Source organism: Simochromis diagramma, unplaced genomic scaffold (genome assembly GCF_900408965.1).
Source record: "Simochromis diagramma unplaced genomic scaffold, fSimDia1.1 OVJJ01000387.1, whole genome shotgun sequence".
Taxonomy (NCBI): Eukaryota; Metazoa; Chordata; class Actinopteri; order Cichliformes; family Cichlidae; genus Simochromis; species Simochromis diagramma.
The window spans coordinates 5,428,962-5,454,877 of record NW_024387152.1 but is presented as its reverse complement, the minus strand read 5'-3'; the positions used below and the strand labels follow the sequence as shown (position 1 = coordinate 5,454,877).

The 25,916-nt window shown below is 40.8% G+C and overlaps 2 protein-coding genes across 7 annotated transcripts in view; one reads left to right on the top strand and one right to left on the bottom strand.

Annotated features, from left to right (window-relative positions):
• si:dkey-178k16.1 (band 4.1-like protein 1) overlaps positions 1-10,752 on the top strand; it is a 49,482-nt gene extending 38,730 nt beyond the window's left edge. For 2 of the 5 annotated variants that reach the window (XM_040047286.1, XM_040047287.1), the window contains exons 13-24: positions 357-395; positions 1,479-1,508; positions 1,930-2,085; positions 2,436-3,503; positions 4,679-4,729; positions 5,134-5,541; positions 6,431-6,652; positions 6,741-6,800; positions 6,982-7,071; positions 7,187-7,267; positions 7,944-8,060; positions 8,169-10,752. In XM_040047286.1, coding sequence (XP_039903220.1) covers positions 357-395; positions 1,479-1,508; positions 1,930-2,085; positions 2,436-3,503; positions 4,679-4,729; positions 5,134-5,541; positions 6,431-6,652; positions 6,741-6,800; positions 6,982-7,071; positions 7,187-7,267; positions 7,944-8,060; positions 8,169-8,174 — 2,328 coding nt within the window. In that variant the 3' untranslated portion in view covers positions 8,175-10,752. The remainder of the gene's footprint in view (positions 1-356; positions 396-1,478; positions 1,509-1,929; positions 2,086-2,435; positions 3,504-4,678; positions 4,730-5,133; positions 5,542-6,430; positions 6,653-6,740; positions 6,801-6,981; positions 7,072-7,186; positions 7,268-7,943; positions 8,061-8,168) is intronic. The other 3 variants (XM_040047288.1, XM_040047290.1, XM_040047289.1) reach the window with 3 other exon arrangements.
• A 1,037-nt stretch (positions 10,753-11,789) lies between these two features.
• Positions 11,790-25,916, bottom strand: part of cntn3a.1 (contactin 3a, tandem duplicate 1) — a 79,572-nt gene continuing 65,445 nt past the window's right edge. Inside the window, exons 14-23 of one of the 2 annotated variants that reach the window (XM_040047292.1) lie at positions 22,765-22,885; positions 21,197-21,355; positions 20,851-21,000; positions 19,945-20,015; positions 19,205-19,439; positions 17,723-17,838; positions 17,276-17,462; positions 16,319-16,431; positions 15,177-15,345; positions 11,790-14,371 (exon numbers count right to left, since the gene is read on the bottom strand). In XM_040047292.1, coding sequence (XP_039903226.1) covers positions 14,280-14,371; positions 15,177-15,345; positions 16,319-16,431; positions 17,276-17,462; positions 17,723-17,838; positions 19,205-19,439; positions 19,945-20,015; positions 20,851-21,000; positions 21,197-21,355; positions 22,765-22,885 — 1,413 coding nt within the window. In that variant the 3' untranslated portion in view covers positions 11,790-14,279. The remainder of the gene's footprint in view (positions 14,372-15,176; positions 15,346-16,318; positions 16,432-17,275; positions 17,463-17,722; positions 17,839-19,204; positions 19,440-19,944; positions 20,016-20,850; positions 21,001-21,196; positions 21,356-22,764; positions 22,886-25,916) is intronic. The other variant, XM_040047293.1, reaches the window with a different exon arrangement.

Below are 25,916 nucleotides of genomic sequence, written 5' to 3'. Positions count from 1 at the left end.
TAAACAGCACACTGTGCATCACAACTGAAAAATATCTCACATTAACTCATCTTCTCTTTCCTCGTTCCTTTTTTTATTTAAGAATGTAATCACCTTTCCTATTTTTCTCTCCTTGGCTTAATTAACCCGATTCCTGCTCTTCCAGTTATGAGACTTCTCAGTATGCACCTTCTTTTCTCATCATTTTTCTTAAATCATCTCCTCAAATCTAGCTCGACCTCTTTGTAGTACATAAAACGTCTCTAACCGAGCACCCTGCCTTTAACCAGTAACATTCTCTTTGTATCACCGTAAACTTAACAATCTTAGCTAACCTCTTCTTACATTTCTGTCCTGTGCCATGTGCTTTCCTTCAGGGTGAGGAAGCAGGCTCGCCTGTAGACTCAAAGCCAGAGGTATTTTGGTATTGGACTTTGGTGTCTGTATACGTGCTTTTTTTTTTTTGGTCGTTCAAGGTCATGTGCTCGTGCACTGTGTTTGTTAAGCACGACCTGTCTTATGCCTGTGTTGTTTGTCTGTAAAAGAAATGTTATTTCTTTTGATTTCATGGTTTCCAGGATTTCGCTAGGTATAATCCGTGGAAAATGCATGAATTGATTTTCAAGAAAAGACGAGAAATGTTATATATAGATTTAATCAAGCTTTTTGTTTTATTTCGTATTTTCCTGCTGGAAATAGTTGTTTCACTGGAAAGAATGATTAAATTGTAATAAGCATTTTGATGCTAAAAAGAGTAAGACGTCTATTGAAGAACTGACTTATTTTTCTCGACTTTGCAGCATAGTTTCACCAGCATGCCTCTGCAACAGTGTCCCCATATGACATTAGAGGGATTGTTTGTCACCAGCAGGATAAACAGATGGCCTTTAGGCACTGTAGACGATTCAGTGAATCAGTGTTTCCCCACCGATCCACCAATTAAACTGCCCCAAAATCTACATCTTTGTTTAATTTAGAAATATATTTATTTAAAAACATCTTTCTCTATGCTCTTATTTGTTTTGTAAAAGTCCTGTGCAGGTAGTTGTGGTGCTGTTTTCTTGACTACTGCAGGAAATATTGGCATCACATTAGTGGCTTAATGGACTCTTTGTTTGTGGTTTTGTAATGCCTTCCCATCAAATCTTTGGATCAAGAAGTATGGGAATAATCCTCCTCCAAACCTTTAAGTTCAGTCAATAAATGTCTTCATTAATTACCAGTTGGCTGACACTGAAATGGATTGTCCCTCTCTTCTTGGCAGAACATTAAGTGGCTTAACAATCACAGTCCAAAGCCTCAGTGGTGTCAACTGTTTCTGTTTGTCAGTCTGGCTGCCTGCCTTTTTTGACTCACCTGCAGCATTTTACCTCTTTGTCTCTGCACGCATCTGCTCTCTTTCCCCACCTCCACCCCCCCCAAACTCCTAACCCTTCCGCTTTGCTCGAAAAAAAACCTTTCACTTCATGTCGCTTGCCCCACCTCATCTGTCGGACAAGGAACTGGTCACCCTTCGGCCTAAACAGGAGGTACAGCTTGTCATCTCTTTTTGGCATGAGACGTGTGTGACTCTCATCAGGTGTTCAGTGTTTGTTTGTTTTGTTTTTTGTATTCATAACTGTACCACTCGCAGTTTGAAAACAGGAGTCAGCAGTGGAGCTCCTGAAAACAGATATATTTTCCTACAGAGCACATAATCTTTTATGCGCTTTGTACATTTTCTGGTCATATCTAAAGCCTTTATTGGCCATCCACGTGGTACAGTTTTTACTTCATAAAGAAAACAATCCGTCATGCTACCTACCTGATCAGACAGAGCTTGGTTACGATTGTTCATTTTCCAGTTAAATCCAAATCGACTTCATTGTGCTGTGAACCAGAAATAGACTTAGAAGCTTTCTATTTATGCTGTCTTTTTTTTTTCTGTTTTTCCTTTCACTGTGTGAGTAGCAGTTCTTGGACAAACCAGAAGATGTTATACAAAAGCACCAGGCCAGCATCAACGAGCTGAAGAGGGCTTTGAGGCAGCCTAACAGCAAAATGGCCCAGAGAGAGAAACGCATCTCTTCAGCTACTCCTCCTGGAGGGACTCCGGAGCGGAAACCAGTAAGAATGACATTCTATTTCCAAGTTATGGTACATACTATCATTGTTAAAATATCTATATTACCATTTTCTAAACAGGCTGTATTGGTCCTAGGCCAACATATATATATCTTCACAGAGTATGCCAAAATTTGGATTCCATTAAACCAATTCACAGAAAAAAATACCTAAAAATGCTTTAAAATTTACACAGTGATACCCCCCAGTTGTTTTTCTTTGGGTTTTTTTTTTTGTGTGTGTGTGTTTTTTTACAATTCTTCTTTACAATAGCAATGTGGGGTAACAGTAATGAATGGAAGAGCCGTTTATCTAGTTAGGCTAATGAAACTGTCTACTCTATGTTAACATAGGCGACCACTGACGCCAAATTGATTGACAAGCAGGATGCTTATGAAGGAACACTGGACTCTTACTCTTACGTGGAAAAGAGTAAGACCTCTTCAGAGGGTAGAGACACATTTGCAGTGACATCTTGGACTGAAGCGAATATGAACAATTGCCAGACACGCCCAGACTCTGGAAGAAGTCGACATGGAACATCTCCAAAGCGGGAAACTGAGTTTATTGCAGCAGGACTAAGAGATATGAACCCCATGGCTGGTACAGTAGCAGCTAATGGGCATCATGAATCTGTTCAAATTCGGAGAGCCATTCAGGAAAATGGATATGAGTCTCCACCTGAGAAACAGGCAAGAGAACTGAAGAAGGATTTAAGACATGGCCACTTTGAGCATCGAGAGAGGCCCAAGAACTTTGAAACTCCAGTGGCTTGGGATTCTGTCCCAAAGGGCAGTGCTTCAAGACACAGTGAGGCTTGGAAAATAAAAGACCCAAGCCCTGTGGGAGAAAAGGATTGCAACAAAACTGGGAACTCACACACAGAAGTAACAAAAATAGTTCCTCTCAAGCCGCAGAGATCAAAGAAGTCTATAAATAAAGACAACAAAGATTTAAACCCTCAAACGCACAGCCAGCCTGACAGAGGCGTCTTTGGTGCTGCCGGGGATGTACAGATGACAAAATCTTCCTGTGAGTCAGGAAGGAGACTCGATGATAATGCTGTACCACAGTCTGCCACAGATGTTGTCAAGGAAAACACAATGGACACCAAATACCAGGGTGAATCTACAGCGTTGTATCAGCAGAAAAGTCAAACACATCAGCAGATTAGGAACGAGTTTTTCGGACAACAGGAGCTCAGGGACTGCAGGGACTCTGCAGGCCAGTGGACGAGAGGAGGCGTTGCATTTGAAGAAAATTCTCAAATCACCTCAGAGTTTAGCGCCAAATTTTCAGCAGCTCCCCCACGCACTCTCCCCCTGAAAACACAGTGGTCCCGAGACAGACTGAGCAACATGGACAACAGCCACATCCACCACAGGACGCCCAACCAAGAAACAGCCAAGAGGAAGCAAGCGGTAAACCATCTGCCCCCCTTCCCCCCCAACCTGTTTGTCAGTCATCGGAAAGTAAAGCATTGCATGAGCTTCAGGCGATGTGGTGCAAATTGTTTTTTGCCATCTAAAAACAAACCTTCCAAAAAAAATAAAAAATCACACACACGCATAAACTTCAGAATTCATGTGGCTGTGTATGAGAAAGCAAAAGTTCACGTTCCTTCGCATCGCCTCATTGACCGACTCAGTTCACGTCCATGGCCTAGGGGGCATTTTGCTTTCCCTTCTTCCCTTCTGCAAATCTTGACATCTGCTTGGCCATTTCAGAACGCTGTGGGCCTTTAAGCAAACTTCCCATTGCTTAAGCTTCAGGCGTCCCTTCTATCCCACCTTAACTTGTCACGTTAATACCTGGTCTCTCCTTCCAACACTCAGAGCGAAGGTGACTGCTGTTGCAAGGAGCGCAAGACCTTTTTCCACCATTTTTTTCTTTGAAACCTCTTTTTCCACATAATTTGAATCCTTTGTGTAAATGGCTGAGGAGGCCATTTGAACCAAATGTTCTACCTTGGCACCTCTGCAGCAAAGCAGAAAAATGAAAAAGACGATTAGATGTAATCACTGGCTGCAGAGCTGCCAAACCTCTTCAGGGTTCAGGCTTTCATATGCCGCATTTAAAAATATGAATACCTTTTCCCTGAAAGGGAATTTTGAAAAATCAAACCTTTCAGTGCATGGCATTACCATTGCACTTGCAGTCATTTTTAATGATGTCAGCCTGTGAAATATACCCAGTTTGCATGCTTTTGACTGCAGCTTAAAGGCTTTGGAGTTTGGGGGATCTCTCACATTGTGTGTTTATCGTGCAGGTTTAGGAAAAGCCCCAAAGTTTATGAATGACTTAGACATGTTTGCTTACAGATAAGAACTCAACAGTGCTAAAGCGACATGCTTAATAGCGGTGAAGCAAGAACACTGCAAACTCGGGCTCTCCAGATATCAATTATTTCATCATGTGCAAAAAGCAGAACTCGACATCAAAGCAGTTTCAAAGAAAACTTTTTCTAACTTTTATTTTTGGATATGCTTACACACATTAGCTATAGGGAGACGGTATAACTTGTGGCTGCATTTCGGTGAATTCACGCATGCTTTCATATCGTTGTTTGCTCTTTGTTTGTTTGCCTTTTCTATAGGAGACACCTCCCACCCCTGCTATCCATGAGGAGCCTCTCAGTGAAGCTTCAGTGAGTCATCCCTCGGCTCCTCTCATATTTATTATGTAGTCACACCTTGGGAAAAGAGTAAATAAACTACAATTAGATATTTGACAGATTTTATTCAAGCTGCTCTTTGAGGCGTGTTTGTTTTTGTATCCAAAGCGTGGAGATAAACGCACAAAAGCACAGCCTGTAAATTCATATTTAATCAAACGGGGAAACTGAATATTTTAAAGTGCCAGCTCGACATCATGCCTAAATCTGATATCTAATATTTTGTGCCGCTGTTAAATGTTCAATAAGCACGTTTCCATGTTTAATTGTGATCAGAGATCAGAGTAGAGAAGCTAATGTATGTACTTTACATGCTGTACATTGTCTAAAAGTGCAGGAGATAAACCACATCGAATTATCATCTGTCTCCTCTATAGAGGGAACCATGGGAGAGGCGCCTGGGCTCCGTATCAGAGGATGATCAGGACCACGAGATCCTGTACTTGAAGGAAACCCACCTGGGCATTGAACGAAAATGTTCCAGCATCACAGTCAGCTCTACATCCAGCCTGGAAGCTGAAGTAGATTTCACCGTCCTCACGGACCTGTACACAGGCATGGAAGAGTTCTCCAGGGGTATGTCGGAGCTGGGAGAGAGGGATCTGTCACCTGATGGGGGTCTGCGCTTTGGCATCGACATGCTCCAGCAGCAACAGCAGCAACCCTCTGAGCCACCTCCTCCCTTAGTATCGGCTCCTCTGTCCAGAAGAACCAGCAGCAGTCCTCCAGCCAAACAAATCCAGGCTGAAGAAGTCCGACCAGAAGTCAAACGGTCCGATGTCCAGGTAGATCAAAGTTTTCAGATCAGCTGTGTAGAACCACTGAGAAGTGTCTACTTCTTTGGTTTGTTTTGTTTTCACACTGCGCTATTTTTAGGCACCTAAAAATATGCATCTTGGCTCCTTTTTAAATTCAGACGCCAGTGCAGGAAAGAATGGGTGTTAATTTGATCTGAAAGCAAGTAGCATGAAATCATTACTCTACAGTTTTATCTCTCTGCATGTTTGTAACCGGGCACTTGAGAAATAAATAAAGCCAAGCGTGAATGCAATGGAAACAACAGGAAGAAAAGAGCTGAATTCCTCTCCTCCCCAGCACTTTTCCCATAACACCAACCACATCCACGCTCTGCATCTTTCCCAAGTTTCCCAACAAAGTGTGATGACAAGGTAGCTGTGGGTGAATTCATGCAAGTTTATTCACAAGGCTCTGGTTTGCCTGTGCAGTTCGTGGTCAGAGGGAATGTAACAAAACAGAAAATTATGGGTTCATGATTTGAGTTGTAAAAAAGCTGGGTGGCTAAAAGTATTCAAGCTTCTGACGCCTCTAATGCACTAAAATCCACAAATGAGCAGATGAAGTGACTGTGGTGAAATATGCAGGAAAGGGATGTGCTTTTAGTTTGAAGTTTTAAAGAAGGTAAACGAAAGAAAACCCACTTTGTTCTTTTCCTCGTTTTTTATGTTTAACTTTTTACTAAAGTAAGATATCTCTTAAGCTTCCAAACTTCAGACTCTCAGGTTGTCTTTTGCTTTCTGTTCTGATTAAATTATGTTCCTTTTCGCAAACAGGGGGCTTTCAAGCCTTTTAAAAACCTCCGTTTCTGCACAGAGTCTCAGAACAACACTACGAACTATACACACTCTTAATAATATAAACATTCCTTCTCTTAAGCCTGTAGTTCCCAAAAAACCAAAGAGATCAGTCCCCGTGTCTTCATCAGTGGACCGAGATCAGTCACACAGAGAAGGCAGTCGTGTCTCTGCCGCCGCACCACTGAGCAGGGAGGGCAGCGATATCAGGCCCACGCCAACAGTCAGAAAGACGGACATCAGGACGGAGACTCAACCCAATGGGTCAGAGGTCACCACGACCATCGTGGAGTTCACGGATCAGGTTAACTTCATATTTCACTGCTAAAAATGTACAGAAAGGTAGACCTGTAAAATATCTGGACATAATCCAATCAATCTGTCTGTTTCAGGATCACGGCATCACTGGACTAAGTGAAGTTTCTTACTCTACAAGACAGAGCGTTTCCCCTGTGAGTACAGACAGGGGGACCTCTCCAATTTTAACTCAATCTGCAGCACACTCCTTCTTGTTCTCCAGGGTTCAAACCTACTTACAAAGCCCAAAGACACGAATTCAGGAACACACATCTGACTGAATGTCATAAAATATGGTTCATGTGTCTTTGTAATATTTGCCTCATGCCTCCTCAGGTGCACAAAGGCAGTCTTGGCAGAGAGACATCAGGCTCTCCCATCCTCGTCTCTGAAAATGTTACCTCAGCTACCACTCACGTTACAAAGGTAGAGAAGCTCAAGTAAAACTCACAAAGTGCACATTTAATTTATAATTTAGTGCCGCTTATCTTCTTTAAATGTTAAGGCTGTTAAAAGAAAAGCTGTTGTCTGTATGCTGCAGACAGTGAAAGGAGGATACTCAGAGACCAGGATCGAGAAGAGGATCATAATCACAGGAGACGATGATGTAGACCAGGAACAGGTGAGCAGAAATTGACAAATGAGCTTTGTTACCTTGGCACCCCAGTACGGTTCAGTCTTTATATTAAAGTGGTGTGATTAGCTCGCCTGAGAACAGTGCAAGAGACTAATCAATTTGTACATGACTGAAGCAGAGGAGTAGCTAACTTCCTGGCTACGTTTTCATAGTGTATGCATCCCTCATTGTTCATCAGCTATAAAAGCTTTTTGATTAAAGACGGGCCCTTCTGAGTTGCTAGACAGTTTTTAAGTGATTTTATTACAGCAAATCAACTTTTTAGCTGATTTTTATATAAGAACTCACAAAGCCTAAGGCTAAAATGTTAGATTCTTTAAGTGGGCAAATACGTTTACTGACTAGATAAAATATAAAATGAGCATTTGGGTATCTAAAGACCAATTTTTAAAACGAATTGTAATTCCAGCTCCCTTTGCGAGCACAAATCAGTATTCAAAGGAGCTTGCAAAGAAAAGCGTCAGGACAGTCCAGACGCTTTTCTTTGCAAGCTCCTTTGACTACGATGACCTGGATTACTGAGAACCTTCACAGACACAAATCGGTATCTGAACCTGTGTTCTGTTTTTGTAAGATACAGAAAAGTTCCATAAGGTACTTGGGTGGAGGGGTTTAAGCAATTCATTTCATTCAGGACACACACTTCACTCTTTCCTTTCAGGCTCTGGCTATTGCCATACAGGAGGCCAAGCAGCAGCATCCAGACATGCAGGTGACTAAGGCAGTTGTTGTCAGGGAAACAGAATCATCCACTGAGGACCGACACGGTGCATCAGAGGTACAGCTGGCATCTTGACGCCATGCAACAATGGATGAGATTTTTACATCCTCTAAACTCTTTTGAGGTTAAGGGATTTAACATCCACGTCTCCTTTCTTTGCTGCAGTCCTGATTTCCTGAGACGAGAGTGCCCCCCTTTGGACAAGAAGCGTCAGTGCCCGACTTGAAATTGCCGCCCACCATCCCAGTCGATTAAGGACTACTGCCTGAGGCGCTCTGCCGGAGCCTCTTATACAAGTTCACACACAAACCTGAAACAGGACTCTTCAAACGATTTAATTTGTATTTGAACGTTTCATTATCGAAATCGTCATCATGTTCAACAGAGTGACTTTTTTTTGCAGTCAGGCTTCACAAGTAAGAGAAAAAGAAAAAAAAAACATTTATTAATTTTACATGGTTGATAACATGCCACAAGAATTTCAAACATGTGGAAAAATTTCAGACATAGTTCAAGTAAATTCCCTGCAAAAAATCTCAGGGTCTATATGTTCAAATCACTCGCTTTGGTATTTCTAAACAAAAACAGAGAACACAGGGAATTCATTGGGAAAGGGGTTTATTTAGATATGAGTGGCTTATACTCCCATCATGTGATTCCTGCTGTGTGCTAAAGAAAAAAAAGTGTTCACATTGTGTCACTGAGTAATAGAATCTAGTACATGTAGCTCCAGTACTGTTAAAGCATCCAGTCACTCGCAGGGTTTAGTGAAAACTGTTTAGTTTTCATAGCTAGTCAAATAAACAAATATCATCCCATTGCACTGAATGATGAAGATGCACTGATTAGAGACGACTGCGGTCCTCTGGAGGCGTTTATTCGAGTATTTAGCGAGGACCAGTGTTAGCTATCTAGTAATATTTGACTTCCTTTAAACATATCTCACCTCGACGTGTGGGTGGTAAGTATGCATATCTGCATTTATGTCTTGACATTAGGAGCTGTTGATACACAGTGTACCTGTTGTATTTATTCAAACAGTGGCAATGTAGTTTCTGAGCATGCTGATGTTTCAGAATGAGCCCAGTCTCTCTCCTCTCCCAGCCTTTAGATACGCGTTCAGAACTCACCTGGATTTAAATCCTCATTGGCCGTTGTGTGTGTAGTAAGTAAGTACATAGAGTAGGCTTACATTCCTTGTTCAAGTCACAGAACGGGCTCCTGCATCAGTAAAAGTAGTGTCTGAGATAACTTTTGCATGATGATGATTTCTTTTGGATGAATGGACTGTAAATGACTTCAGTGGATATTAACTCATCATAAGGAGCGATGATTCTGTCCACGACGGGAACACCCTGAGAAATTACAAAGCTGCAGAGACTTAATTGTTAATAATCTAAAATCTTGAAGAGAAATGATGCGTGTTGGCGAGGGTGGAAAAAAAGTGGGAAATGTCAAGTACACAGTACACTCAGTTATGACAGCACACTCGATTATTCTGTTGCAGCCCTCTTACATTCTCATCTCTTCTCAAACCGCTGGTGATGTTCATCTGGTCCTAACCTAGCCGTTTTCTACTTATTTGCCAGTGAATGAACATAATGTGGCCCACATAATGTGAGCTTACGTTCTGCAACCAAGCTGAAATGGCATTATGCATCAGAGCTCTGCCGACGCTCTTTCGTGTAAAGTACCATGTTAGAAATAAGATACACAGTAGGAGAAGCATCTTTGGACTTTTAGTTGTGTGTGATTTGGTACATGGATGTTAGAAGGATGCTGTAGAGATGTAATGTGCCAACTGAGGTAGCAGTCAAACTGTACAAACCCTGGTTTTGTATGAAATAACTTTATATGAGCAACTTTTAATTACAAAGTGTCAGAAGGTCAAATGCACACATTTTTTGGTATGACATGGTTTCCCTTTACTGTCTTTAGCGTTAAAAACAATATATAACTTCTGTATCTTTTTCAGAACTCATATTTTATATATAGACCAATACATGCAGCAGAAAATTCAAACAATTGATAAAAGAAATGTCAAAAGCTGCCACTCAAGGTTTATGAGGAAATTAACAGGCTTTCAGACACTAAACTATACCGTCTATGTTCACGTGTCTAGTGTAACTCCTTTTGTGTTCCTTATTTTGGTTCCAAAGTGATGCTTAGTCATGGATGTGGGTGTCAAACTGAAAGGTGGAAAAAAGAATAATGCAACCACGCATACCTTGTACTGTATATTTGGTGCTGTTTAGTGGATCGTGAAGATGTATAGTAGTTAATGGAAATGGGCTTGATGTACACTAGGGGGCACCGGTTACCTAAAAGAAGCCAGCTTAGCTGCAACATCAAGCATACCCAGCTGAAGTCCTTCTCACCATCCTTCACTGGATCGACCAGCATGGTCTGACTTACCTCTCTCTGTCCAGAAAAGGCCCACTCACGGACATGTGACAATGACCAGACTGTAATAACCAGACTGTGAATAATCGCAGACCCTCGACTGTGGCTGAGACACCTGGTGCCGAAGTCTGATTGGATGACCTCTGGCAGACCCTTAAACCTAACCTTGTCCTTCTGTACAGAGCTCTCCTTCTTCTCCTCCTCCTCCTCCTCTGCAGCTTCATCTCTTCTGCTCTGCTGCTTTCCACTGCTTAGTGCTGTATCCTTGCTGTACATTGTACTTGCATTCATTTGAAAATGAATAAAGACGAGAGAAAAAAAACAAGGAGAACAAGATAAATGACAATCCCTCTGTTTGATCTGTGTCTCTAATACTATACTAGTGCTGTAAATGATTAGAAAGACACGGTTCAGGCATGCGTTTCTTTTTCAGGCAGTGAATATTGCATATTTACCTTTTTTGCATTTAAGTAGTTTCTAAGTTTTAGTTAAGGTACCATAAATCAAATAACAGCCAGGAGAAAACAATGAGGAGACACAATTCAAATTTTACTTTCTGCAAAAAACACCTGTATTTGGAAATCTGGGAAAGTTATCCATAAAACAGTTTCAGGAACATGCTTACACACACACACACACACACACACACACACACACACACACACTCACTCACTCTAACATAAATATATATTCTCTTTGTTTTTTACTCACCCAACACACATACATATACCTTGCTTATACCAGGTTGGATCCCCTTTTGCCTTCAGACCTTCACATCCATGTTGACATGATAAAATGGTATAGATCTCTCGGCTGCACATTCATAATGTGAATCTCCTATTTCACATCCCGAAGGTGCTCTATTTATTTGGGAATCGGTGTTAAGGCCCTAGCAGGGCCTCCTCCTGAAGGTGCCTGTGTGGGCGTGTCCCACTACCTCTTCTGCCTGAGGTGTCACCTTTCCCTTTTGTGCAGCTGACTCTCGTCAGTAGTTAAGGAGATTTAAGCCCAGGGAAAGGTGAGCTCTGGGCCAGAGTGCCAGAGTGCAGTTACAGCTAGTGAGCTGAGTGTTTGTGGTGTTTGCAGCTAGTGAGCTGAGTGTTTGTGGTGTTTGCAGCTAGTGAGCTGAGTGTTTGTGGTGTTTGCAGCTAGTGAGCTGAGTGTTTGTGGTGTTTGCAGCTAGTGAGCTGTGTGTGTGTTTTTGGTGGTTTTCAGCTAGTGAGCTACTCTTTTTGTCTTACTTTGTGCTTTATTGACCAACGCCTGAGAGTTGTTTGTTTCTTAAATGGTGATAGCGGCTTGTCCGTCTCTTTTAGTTAGTATTAATAGAAACTTTAATAAAACACTTTAATTTAACCGTTTTGCCTCCTTGACTCCTTTTTCTGACCCGGTCACTTTTTGTTACTTCCCCCTCACCGCCTAGACACCCCCCCCCCCCCCCCCCCCCCCAGGGGAACGTAACATCGGTGACTGGAGGCCGTTTGAGTACAGTGAACTCACTTTCATGTGTAAGAAACCAGGCTGAGATGACTTGATGTTTGTCACATGGCACATGCTGGAAGCCGCCATGATTAGATGGGTACACTGTGATCATAACAGGATGGAAATTGTCAGTAAAATTGTTCATGTAAACATACAAATGTCAAAAGAATGCAAATAGAAAATGAATGGAGCTTAAGAACTTTTTTAAGTTCCTTTTTTTGTTTTTGTTATTTTTTTAGCTACTCTTTTATTCAGCTTTGACAGATGTGGTTGCCAGCATCTCATCTAAGTTTCAGATTCCACTTGGTGGAACATAACAAGTGGAGGTTTCCAACCTAACTACAAGTTGAGGATTTTTATTAGTGGAACAACACTAGAAAATAAACCTAACACTCTGATAAAGGCTTGCATTGCACAAGAACAATGGTGTTTTATTGAAGAGCTTGCCTAGGGTGTTTGTTCATCCCAATATACCTTTAAACAGAACTCCTTTTGGCAAGCTTCCTAAATATAAAGCAATACTGACCTGATGTGAGCAAGAAACTCTGAAGAAAAAGAGTCCATGAAGCTCGTGCAGTTCAGATACACCATTATAGGATGTGTTTGGTTAAGCTTAATGCTGCACAGTTTCAACCAGTTTATAGAAATCTGTATTCACAAATGAAACAATTACATTTCATTTAACTGCATGCATGAATAGATGTATGAAATTCAATCAGTCATGTGACTGTAGGTGATCCCACAGGCTGATGAATAACAGGAACCGATAGATTTTGGTGTGATGCAGAAAGTAGAACCTGTTCATCTGGACAACTTTTTTTTGTTTGAACTCATAACAAATTAAATATCAGATTTTCTGCTTGGAAAATAGATCAAATGAAAACCTGAACTTTCACACTTTTCCAGAGCGGTGATAGAGTTGAAAATTCCAGAGAGAAGCAATAAGTGGGTTAGGCTGGTTTTTTATTTTTTATTTTTTATTTTATAAGGCTCTGTTAGAAATGTGAAAATTATACCCATATGGGTAGCCTGATGGAAAAACGCAGCACTTAGATTTTGAAGTATGCAAACTCTCCACTTCAGACATCAATAAAAGAAACAAGGAAAATGACTTTATGTTTATTAAAAGCAGGTTGTTCCATTTCAGACACCCTAAGCAAGGTACACACACTGACTGATTTCATGCCTAACAGCGGCTGACAGTAAAGTACTCCCGCTACTTTGTAATAAGCTGGAAACGTCAGTAAATATCTGCCACTTATTGTATTACAATGCTCATTATGAAGGACAGAAGACAAAGGCCTGTTATGTCCTAAAACCGCCTAAAAAACATGATCTAAATTAGAGCATGACTGAGCCAAAATACAACGCGGATAAAGAAAAGGAGTATAAATAAAACCTCTTTTGAATAATAACAACGTGGGATATAACCATAGGACTTAAGGCTCAATTTGGGACCTGAGGATTTCATACATACGCGACATGTGCGACAACGCAGCTGACATTATTCGGCGTGCCTTTGTTGCACACTTTTCATAGATGAAGGAAGAAGATGAGACATCAATTAGTCAACAAAGATCTGCTGTTTACAGTGGAAGTAATACTGGGATGGACACGCAGCATTTTCTCACAATACAACAGGTATAACTGAACCTTGTAGGCTCTGTACCTTTGGTTCCACTCAGTTTCATGGCAGCTGAGGTTTTGATGTGACATAAAAGCATGAATAAAATACAGGTAAAAGTTACAAAGGTCTCAGATTCTGGTTGTCATAAAGCAATGAGACTTAGCTCCCTGCTTTTTAGCAGGGGATGACTAACAGTTGTTTTTTCCTCATTAGAACGCAGGAGGTTTTTCAAAGACAGCAGGGAAATGGCTTCAACCACTTCCTGTCTCAAATTAAGCTTAATGATACTCACTTGCTTTAGAACTCCTTCACTCTCTGTCATGTTTAAATCCCATCAACTGAGAAGAGTCCAGTGGAACATACACATCTGTTTAATAAAACCTGCACAGCCTCTTAAGCAAGAACATATACACACATTCTATTGTGGCCTCCAAGATGAAAACCATACGAGAACATCCACTGGTTAGAAAGAAGGCGAGTGGAAAAAAAAAAAACGTCTTCAAAGAGACTGCAGTCGAGCCACGGTGTCCTTTCAGTTCCATAAAAGCAACTTATGAAAGAGCCAGTTCCTTTCAGTAACCACTTTAGAAAGGTGGAGGAAAAGAATCTTCCCCACAAAGCGATATTTGTAGAAAGAAGAGGAAAGACACAGTAGTGCAGGAAAGGGAGCAGGTGGGAATGTGGCTGTCAGCCTGTTGTTGTCTTTGACCTGCTTTTTCTCCTCTTAATAAGCAGCTGCAGAGCCTGGTTCCTGCAGACATTTGTCATAGCAGCGTTCTGGCTGTGATGATTAGGGCTGCAAGATTGACCGTGGGGAAGGCCGAGAACTCCGAGGCTGCTCCCGCGGCTATGGCGTCTGAAAAACACAATCAAATCAAAATCCAACAGGCGCTTGGTCTTGCATTTAAAAAGTCTGGCGTGATCTAGAAATGCATGAAAAAACTTTAGAAGGTCATTGAGTGCAGACTTTTACGTGATAAATTATCACAGAGCAGAACGGCTCTACATTGAAGTACAAAGAACTGATGCGAGATGCGAGTGCGGGCACTTATCAATAGATGGCACTAGTATAACATATTCCGTTATGGGGGCGACCCGAGTTTCAAAGAGCTGGACTACTGAGGCAGGCAACAGCAACACACATAGTTTGATCCAAATGGCACATCCACTCTCAAACAACCTCCTGGCCATACTTGGAGAATGCTGGAGACCATTATGTTGTTGATAGTATGTCTCCCGGTCTGCGGATAAGAGACTATTTTAGAGGTAATGTGAAAGAGGAAATTACTTATTTGAAGACTAATATTACATCAATTAATTTTGAAAAAAAAAGCTTCCTAAAAGAGTTTCTCGGATAACAATTTATCTATTTAATGCAGCTGCAGGGTGTGTTTGTACAAGTGCCAGGCTTGCAGTATGTGCATTGTTAGACTCGCACGGCTTGATCAAAAGAAGTGCTGTCACAGTGTTTCTCTGCAGCGAAACTAGAGGACCTAAATTACTTCCACTCAGAAAAGGGTGCCAAAAAGCTAAAGTGGATATAATTCTTTCCTGAGCGTGCACAGGTATATGCAAGGGCCTTTTTCTGTATGTCTCAACCCCAGCTTGAATATATTCATTCTCACAAAAAGAGAGAAAGAAATGTTTCAGGACTGTCCTACCTGCTATCTTGGGGATGGTAATCTGGCGGCTGCTGATCCCTTCACCTCCCTCACTGAAAGGTTTAATTTGGATTACATAGCCTTGGTTGACCGGCAGCGACAACTCCAAAGAGGTGTTGTTGGTCTCCACCACGTTGGGACGACTGTGTTTGTCCTGGCTGTACATCACCTGAAGGAAACAGAGTGCGAACGATGATAACAGAGTGTGGCGTGGCATGAAGGCACTCACAATGTGACATATGAGTGTTTTATTTTTCCTTCCTAGCGCGCTGACAGGAAAATCTAAGTGTGAGCTGCAGCTCGGCGAGTTGGAGTGAGCAGTATCTGAAAGTTAACAAGAACGAGACTCTTGCTTTAGATATCTGCACATGACTGTGCCGGGTCACTGGAGGAGAGGGCTCAGTAGAGATAAGGCAGAACTGCCGGAAATCTTCAGTCCTGACTTTTCAGCTGCGGTTTGGATGCATCTGCCCATTTTAACGCACGCTAAGCTCTCCAGTTTCACTTGACTTGTAACGGGAATAATGCGACTAAGACCAAGTCTTCACACTTTCCGCCTGTTTAGCGTAGGAGGCTGCAAATTCGTGCTCCTATTTATTTACATTTACAAGCCAAGTGACACTTGGAAAGACAGATGAAGATAAAAACCCTGAAGCAGTTATTATAATATCTATTGTGCACTTGATGCTGCAGTGGCAAGTTAAATGTCACAATATGGGAAGATGAACGCCAATAAGATTTTACTTCGTACATGCTTTTCCTGAGATGACTCGCTCAGAACAGTCGTACAGTTTAAACTATGTGGCTAAAAATAATGGGTGCTGTGGGTGTTTGGGTTATCACAGGACCGCTGGTTTAAGGCGAGGAGGCAATTTGTGTAGGACTTCCGAGGTTAAACTGAAATGCTGCAGAATATTACACCAATGCAGGGGATAAAATGAGGCTCCCATTTATTAATAACACTCTGAGAAGTTCATCAGCACAACTAGTGTGTTCATAAATAACAGCGTGCTCTTATGGAGCAAATGGACCAAGTAACAGTCTATCATTCTCTGTTATGTTACTATCTATAAAACCCTTTACTTGTCAGCTTTGAATTGATTCTTGTTGAGGCAGTCTACCGTGGAAGTGTAAAACTTTACCTTATATCCTGTGACTTCTGACTCATTCTCCAGGGCGTGCACTTGGTCCCATTTCAGGATGACCTTGGAGTTGGAAGTGTTCCACATAATTTTAACTGGGGCTTGACTGGGCGCTGAGTGAGGACACAGGGAGCAGAGTAAGGGGAAGAGGGAGAAGAAAAAAAGAGGCTGTCAAGTCGATAAACAGTCACGAACCAACTCAGCATGAAGGAGATTTCTCATTATCAGTTTATCATCCCACTGTTAGGAGTGAGCAGTGAGAACAATCCTATTTTTTTAAGTTAATGGGAAAGTAACAAAAAGCCATGAAAGATTTGTATCATGTTATAACGAGAATACGGCGATTTATATTATTTGCGCATGTGAGCATAAAATTAAAGACGTATGTCTGACAATTAACGCTTTAAACCATTATCCACAACTTCAGATTTTCTTGCTTCTTTCTCAAACGTTTGCATTCACATGACATGAGATGCACTGCTGCAAACGGCAAACAGGGACTCAAGTATAGATGTCATAACATAATAACATAAATAACACGGTGTGGCAGAAACTTACGCCGACACCTGCTTTGACGTCTGTTACTTTCACGCTCTTTGCATCAGTGAGATGCCAGGACACGAAGCAGCGTATCCATGTGCGCGAGAAGAAAACCGTAAAACCCACCAAAAATATTTAGATGTTTGGAACAATGTTTTTTTTTTTATGTGAGAGAAAAGCCTTTAACGCATTTCAAGTCTCGACAACATAAAACACAATTCGGTGAAAAAACAGCGACACAAATGAAAGCGCCACATTGTTTTGCAGTGAATGGTTCCTTCTTCAGTTACTGGTGAAATCCAATACACTGAATGGACCATGCAGCTACAGCCAAAAGAAAAGGAAGAAGAAAACAAAAACAAGAAAAACAATACACAAAAGAAGACTGTCATTCGCCTTCAGTATCTTAGTCCTTACGCGGTTTCTTGGTTGTGACATTGACTATGTTGCTCTGTGGGCCCACTCCAGCGCTGTTGTAAGCCCGCAGACACACGTAATAGGTACTGCTGCCTTCCAGATCCCTGATGAGTACTGAAGTTTTATTCCCTGCTGTCCTGATCACCGTAGCTGCCTCTTGCTTTTGCTTCTCACTCCAGTACTGCAACTAAACACACACACATAGAATACACGGATTACGCTTGCATCTATTTTGTTACTCAATATTCTCTGTGGGCATGAAAGCCAGAGGGCCCTCATATACTGCAGTTTACTTCATAAATGAATAATATAAACACTAATGCAAAAAGGTCACAACGCTATTCTGCAAAAATCAAAAACAGATACATTGCCACTAGCTATTCGTGTTGCTGGTGCTGTCCAACATGTTTGTACGAGACCTATTGTGTGGGCTTGTGTGGGTTTGACCTCATAGCCTAGGATGCGTCTGCGGTTGTTGCTCCAGGGCAGTGGCTTCCAGGTGACCTCTACCTCGGACGCTGATACGCTCCGAGCCCTGAGCCTCCCTGGAGCTCTGCTGGGCTCTGAAACACAGACACCAGGGGCACCGGGGAAAGAGAGGAAGACATGGATTTATTAAGCCTATAGACACTGTGTGGCTTAATGAATATACAGAAGCGATAAATTTACCCTGTGGTTTTAACAGACCATAATACCAACGTTAATGTAATAATATGGGAAATGCTCTCATGTAAACATCATTAGCATTTCCTCCTTTATTTATTGTCCTACATCTCCATTTCATTTATGTAGGTCCGGTTCCGGCCATCTGCAGTCGATTTATACTGTAAGGTAAACATCCTATAATAATAGAAAGAGAAAACCAATGATCTGATTATCCCCTATGAGCAATCACTTGGCGACGCTTGGGAGGAAGAACTCTGTTTTAGCAGAATGAGACCTCCAGCGCAACCAGGCTCAGGGAGGGGCAGCCATCTGCCACGACCGGTTGTTGGGTTGATGGGAAGGAGAAGAGAGAAAAGAAAAGCACAGAGGAAAGGATTTTTCTTCTTTAACTGTGTGACTGACAAACTTTGGGTGCGAAAACATAATTACATTTCAGTTATTTCTGGCCGCCTTTTATAGATAAAATGACCTTATTCTGGTGTTTGTGTATGTGTATGGGTGTAGGTGCCAAAGTTACACACCAACTAAGACTAGGGATGGCTGTTGGAGGTAATGGTCTATCAGCCGAAATGATGTTAAAGACCAGTAATGATGCTCAAATCTCAATAGTTGGTGTAGTGTCCTGTTACATTAAATATTCATGACAAAATGTGCAATTAGGCTAAAGATGCATGAAGGTAAATTACCAGCCGTCTCAGGACTCAGGATCAGGGACTGTGAGAGTGTGATTTGATCAGCCCTGTTAGCTTAACGTTGGAGTTCGGCCATCTCTATCATGTTTTTTTTTTTTAAAACAGATATTACAGATAAAGAGCAGAGCTTCCAGATACATATCGGACAGTCAAGTAGTCATGCCCTAAATCATTCCTTGCTTTATTGTATTTCTCCTCTAATGGAGCCATGATTTACTACATTAGCATGAACCTGTATTCATAAAGGCTTGAATCTAATGAATGAGGCCATAGATTTATTAGGAAAGTGTTAACTGAGGTTATTTTACTTTAAACTTCTTTATGCAAACAGGAAACTTGCTTCAACAGTGTTTTGGACTAGAAAGATCATTCCATCTTTTATATACAGTCTATGTTTAGGACCAGAAACCAGTGTTTTGAAGTACAGTGTTTATTTTAAGCAATAACATCCTTGGAATTGTATTCAAATTATATTATATTAAAATGTGACAAAGAGACTAAAGTCTGTCAGAAAATGTATTATTTGTGCTTCTGATCACTGACACAGTGTTTGTGCTTTAGGAGTGCACACCTTCCTCTGCTGAGTAGATAGTGGTCACAGGACTGAAAGGGCCTTCTCCCTTGTTGTTGTAAACCCCAACTTTGACTTGATAAGGGGAGAAGGGAGGGATGCTCTCATTCTTGAAGACATATCTAGAAGCATCTGGGGACGTGACAGCAGCCTGCATCCAGCCCTGCGCCCCGAGTGGGCGGAAAGCCACCACATATCCAAAGCCCGGGCCGCTCTGCATCTCCTCGGGAACAGGCTAAGAAGGTACAAGATGACTCAGAGCAATGACTCAAGAGAGAAATGCATGAATGATCCCGAAGATATTAAAACCTAAAAGAAGCTGAGGGCATTACTGTACATGCAAGACTTTGCACGAAATGATCATCCTGTCTGGTTAAAGGCACAATAAGCAAAATTCAAGACCACAGGATGTCACACCACAGGCCACACCTCACTCTCTTTTCTATTCTGTTTACAAGCTAGAAAGTTTTTGAGCAAAAAGTCAAGCGAAGGGCAATGGAGGGGAGCAAAACAGCAGTAGAGACTTACAATGAGCTGAGATAAAACCAGCGCATGTAAATTAGGGAAATAACAAAAATGAAAACATTGTTGTTTTTAATTCTTTTGTTTTAGCTGATGTCTGACTGCCCTCTGCAACCTCACTCTTACTTTGACCTTTACTTTACATTCAGATGTTAACAACGACAACAGCAACAAACTCCAAATAACATTTTCCTAAATGCATTTAAATACATGCTTACCTCCCAAGTGATGACCAGCTCTGAACGTCCTCCACCACCACCACTCACCCTTGCTGGAGTTAACCTGGGAACTAACAGATTCGAACAGGGTTAGATAGTCATGTCCAACACATACACCCAGTATTCTGTTTCTCACCATGAAATAACATAGCATGGAAACAGGTTTTGATATCGAACGTGTTCAAAAAGTTGCAAATTTCTTAAATACAGACTTATAAGAGTACTTCACAAGTTTGACATTGCACCTGTTTGAGATCATGCCAAAGCAACTCAATCTGATTCGAGTGCAGACTTTGACCACGTCATTCCAAAGCCTTCTTTTTTTGAGCTATTCAGAGGTGAACTTGTCAGTTTGTTTGTGATCATTGTCCTGCTACGTAACCTAAGTGAGCTTTAACTTCAAGGTATGAACTGATGTCTGGACATTCTCCTTCAGGATTTTCTATTAGAGAGCAGAATTCATGTTTCCATCAATTACGGCAAGTTGTCCAGGTAAAGCAGCAAAGCAGCCCCAGACCATCACACTACCACCACCTTGTTTGACTGCTGGTATGATGTTCTTTTAATGCAATTCTGTTATAGTTTGATCCAGATGTAACGGAACTCAAACCTTCCAAAAAGTTCAACTTTTGTTGAACTACTTTATTGTTTAAACTTTGGCAAAAAATGTGTTGATGTGTCAGTCCAGCCCTGCTGTTTAGTGTGCTAAAGTGGAGTTCTTTTTCCTTTTCAATACTGTTGTGCTAAAGCTTCCAGGCATCAGTAATTTTATTAGTTCTGTCGTGCTTATCTTGCAGAAGCAGAAAGTTTACTGAAATAAAATAGGACAATAAGGTTTTTTTTAAGTATTTAGTACATGATGAGAATGATCCTGAAACCAAAATGCAAGGAGCTTCTGATACATACGCGTGTCTTTGGTGCGGGCCTTTTTGGAGGGTTTGCTGGGCTCTCCTGTTCCGATGCTGTTGATTGCCAAGACTCTGAACTCGTAGTCCACCCAGGAGCTCAAGTCAGTGACAGTGGCTGACAGCTGCTTCCCTCCTAGCAGCTCAGGAACTGAAAAAGATCACAGAAGTAACCTTTCATCAAAGCCCTGCAGTATATGCCACTGATAATTAGCCAAGAGGGTGAAGTTTTAGTTCTGCATTTTATGTGTGGAGTTTGGAAAGGACAGCTACCAGTTACCCCATCGCTCATTTTTTAACCTTTCACTAAACTTTCTGGCCACACAAACACATTTAAATAAGCAAACCTGTGGTAACAGCCTGCCACCCGAGAGAGAAGGGCGTTCTGGCCTGGATGGTATAGCTTAGGATAGGGCTGTGGTTGTCCGTGCCAAGACCCCAGGACAGAGAGGCAGTGGTCTCTGTCATCTTAGTCACCTGACAGTCCACAGGGGGGCCTGGAGGACCTAAAAAGACAATAAGTCACAGGTTACTCAAATATATTGATACATAGCAGCTCAAGATTATAGGTGATATGAGAGACTGAGTAGACAGTGTTTGTGGAGCTCGAGTGCAATACTGAATTACACCGAGTCCAAAATCAACACTCACAATAATGAATGCGTATCAAAAATATAAAAACAGAACATTGATTTTTTTTCTGGAAAATGTAGACTTTCTACATTTAACAAGATGTTTTTGTGGCTGCGCTGCCACCAGAATCTCTGCCAGGGATTGCAGAGATAAATTAGAGCATGCACAATTTAATAAATAGGATAGAAAAAGGGAGAAAAAAAAGGAAAAAATGCTTTAATTATACACACAAGAAGTAATTATTTGCAATCTTTTATTTCATTTTTGGTACGTTAACACAGACGATAAAAAGGAAAGTTTGTTTCAATCTCTAATGAGTCGACTCATGAATCAGCTGTAATACATGTGTTCACTTTAATGTGAGTGTAGCTGTTTGCTACTCAAGTGAACTATTGCTATTATCTTCTCCTTTTCTCTGGTGTCTCCAAAATGGAGGTCAGTGAACATTTTATATTTCCTTCTGCTCCACAGGAACATTTGGTGAGCTCTTCCAGTCCACTTAGAATTTACTGCCAGCTACAAGAAAACCATCTGCAAATACTAAGGAATAAGGAGATAATGTGACTCTTTACGCGACGCATGTAGTGCTCATTTCTCATTTTAAGAGGCCGATCTTCCACAGTATAGCCCCAGTTAAGAGCACAGCTGCAGCTGCTCCGCCTGGCTGTGACAGGTGAAGCCGTGGATGCATGCGGTTTTTCTTCAGACCTCGGCTGCTGCTGTGGTTCAGTCTATGGTGGCACTATATGAATATGTCCAGCTGCTACAATTAACTACTAAACTGTCACTGTTGGCCCCATTAAAAAAAGACCATAATGTGTCACAGCCAAAATAATAACCAAAGCACATACACGGCTGCTGCCACAGTCACAGAGCCAGCTGTGTTATCCCAAAGCTGCGACCGTAATCAGAGCTGGTCTGTCTCAGCAGCGGTAAGAGGGAGAACTGATGAACGAGCTCCATTTATCTAAATGTGACGCTTTAGCTTTGGCCTGAGCAGCCCCAGACACTCGCTGCAAACACGACCAAAAGAGGTTCACTTTTCTCAATAGTTCAGACAAAATCATTACTGGGAAGTATGCAAGAATACAAGAAAATACAACGACTTTGTACTTTGGATCTAACACAATACTACTACATAAGTCCATACGCACATTGTTTAAATGTTAGACAATAACAATGATAAGGGCATTGCACGCCCTGGTTCAGGTTTGGAAATTCTGAAAGAAAAACGTTATTAAATAAACATATCTGGGTTTGATCTTCTGCTTTTTTCCCTTACCTCTCACAACCACATCAGTGGCAATAGAAATACTGTCCACCTTGGTCTGAACAGCACAGGTATACTTCCCAGCATGCCTCAGTTGAATATTCCGGATCATAATGTCACCATCTGATCGCTGCTGGTCCAGATGTCAGGGGAGAAACAAAACAAAAAAGGGAATAAGACAGAATCTTGTGTTATAAAGTTGCAAAATCAAGGAAAAGAGCTTGTTGTGATTTATTTTGGCAGTTCCTTGCATTATGACGGAAAAAGGTACAACATGAGTCCAGGGACACACCAAATGACTGAGTGCTGCTTTTCATCATTTCATCATTTATGAGCACAGGTCTTTGTGAGGTATTAAAAAGCTTCTTTCAGCTTCGTCCCTTTTATTCTCTCTGATTCCATTTACTCTGCAGACAACCACTCAATGCCAAATGCATTATTAGCTTTGAACTTTAAAGTTGGAGCTAATGTTAAGTTGATGTCTTATCTGTGAAAGTAGGGAACTGTGAAACAGGATGATACTTGGTAACTACTTTGATGTATAATCAGGGACATTTTAAAGAGATAAAAATTCAGTTGCTCCAAGTCATCCACTCTTTGATACTCGCCGCCATTATTAAAATAACATAGGCAAGAATATATTAGGCCACAGATCTCTCAGTATGCAAAATGTTATTGTGAGATAACCTTGCTTGCAATATCAAGTGAGACTGCTAGAAAAACTCATAAAAAGTGTAGTCATGGATACAAAAGATAAATACAAAGCAAGATTTGTGGTTTTGCTTGTAGTCCAAGGTTTGATTACTAATCATATCTCAGCAGGTTTTCATTTCTATTTGATTTAATAATTATTTTTTTTAAAAAGTATTTGTTCCAGCAACAGAAATGGAAGCACAGGCTCAGATATTCAGAGCTACACCAGGAGGAGGTCTTATTTTGTGCCTGAAATGGCTGTGAAAGCTGCAGCTAGGAGCATTCATTTCCATTTAGGTCCATAAGTATTTGGACAATAACTCTGCTTTTTTTTAACCTCTATATACCCCCACAGTGGTTCTTAAATCAAACCTTCAAAGTGTCCTTAAGGCCTGTGTAGTTTAATCTAAGACGTTTAATGAAACTATTGTATTGACTGTTTGTTTTTGAATTACTACCATTTTCATAAATTGTCCCTGACCTTCAGAGACTGGACAATTGACTCGCAAGCTGTTTCACAGCGTGACATACATAAAATACTGTTACCACAGCCAATGCTTGTGGTTTTCTCTGCCTTCAGTTTTGTTTTCTGCGTGATCTATTGTGTTGAGGTGACCAGCTTAGTCATTGGGAAATATGGGTCATTATTTATTTGCAGAGACTTTTAGATGTTTTCTTCCCAGTGCATTTATTATTTTCATGAATGTGCCACATTTAAAGTTTTTACTCCTTTTAAATTTATTTAGGTTATTTTTTTTTTTTTACTTTTGTTTGTTTGTTTCAGCCCATTGAGTCCCCCTTCACTTGCACTGCCTTCTAATTGGACCTCATATTGGAAAGACCAAGTGCAAATACAATATTTTGAGCCAGCAGACCTTTTATCTGCTTGTCATCAATCAAAGGAACAATCAATGGTCCAGTTACTTTTGATCCTCAGAAACGCTAAACTGCATATTAAATGTTTACCTTTTAATAAACCCCTTGAATTAAAACTGAATATCTGCACTTCAATTCGTGTTTGATTCAAAATCAGAAAAATTCAGTCTGGCCGTAACTTTGTGTCAATAGAGAGAATAATATGCACCTTAAAAGTCAGAGAGGTTTACAAGGGAATCGGGAAATCATGAACTGATTTTATAAAAGCTGTTTCAGAGGTTCTGCAGGTTGAAATCTACAGATATTAATAAAAACCGTATCAAACCCCACAACAGGCTGATGTCTGATGTTGTTGTTTTTTTTTCATTTTAGCTAACATTTCTTTTTCTTTTTTCCATGAGTGACACAATTTATCAGTAACATCCATTCATTTAAAGCGATTACCTTTATAAGACGCCAAGTAGCACAGCTTTTCTTTGAGCTGTAAAATGTTGGCAATTTAACAAAACTCACAGTGTGACATAAAACTTTACAGTTAACTCATTCAGCGACTTGCACTTGACATTTTTCAGTTCACTCTGAGCTTTGCTGAAAAAATGTCAGCGAGGGCATCAGAAAGTAGAAATCAAATACTGAAATTCAAACATTTAGTGGAACAGCACTTGGATCTTAAAGTATCTACAGTTGTAAAGCTTTTATTTTACGGATAAGGTCACGACTCGCTTTTATTCTATGTGGAGGCTTCACTCTCTTCGAGTTCACGGAGGACTCAATGAATATTAAAAGGCAGACAGCTTTGCAAAAAAATAAATAAATAAATAAAGCATATCCACAAAGTCGCATTTATGCAAAACACATGAGGTAAGTTAATAACGCGCCTATTCACAACATGTCAGCATGTTCGGTGTATGCAAGAGTCTGATTTGTTTGCTATATTGAACTGCAAAGTTTCTTGTCGTTTATGATCATGCCAAAAACAAACAAACAAACAAACAAACAAACAAAAGCAAAAAACGAAATAGAAAAACAAGAAGCCCGGGCCTTATAATTGCTTTTCCTTATTAAAAGATGATGATCACACGTAACACATGGCTGAGCAATGCATTATGAGTTTCTTGGTTGCTGCTTTTGTCAATGTAGGAGGTGTTATTAACAAGCAGAACAAGCAAAATAGCGTCCTCCTGTTCTGTTATAATAATGAAAAACACACAAAAAAACAATCAAGGCTGCATGATTCATTATAAATGTGAAAGCTGAAGCTGGAATACAGTTGCTAAAAAATGTGTTACTTTTAACGGATCACAAACTACTTCCCTGTTCCCACATTACTCTATACACAGTCAGGTGGATATACGTAGACTTGGACACCACCACAATTAAATTTAGCTAGCTGAATATGGCTAAACGTAAAGATTTTTGTCTTAAATTTCAGATTAGTCATATTGAATTTGGAGGAAAGATTCTTCAATATGCGTCTAACTTTTTTTCAAGGAAGCAAACACATTTGTACAACTCAGAAGCTGGAAATGTTAACGACTCCTTCATTATTCCGTTCACCAGGTAAAAGGTAGTACTAGAATTGAAAAGGCTTGCTG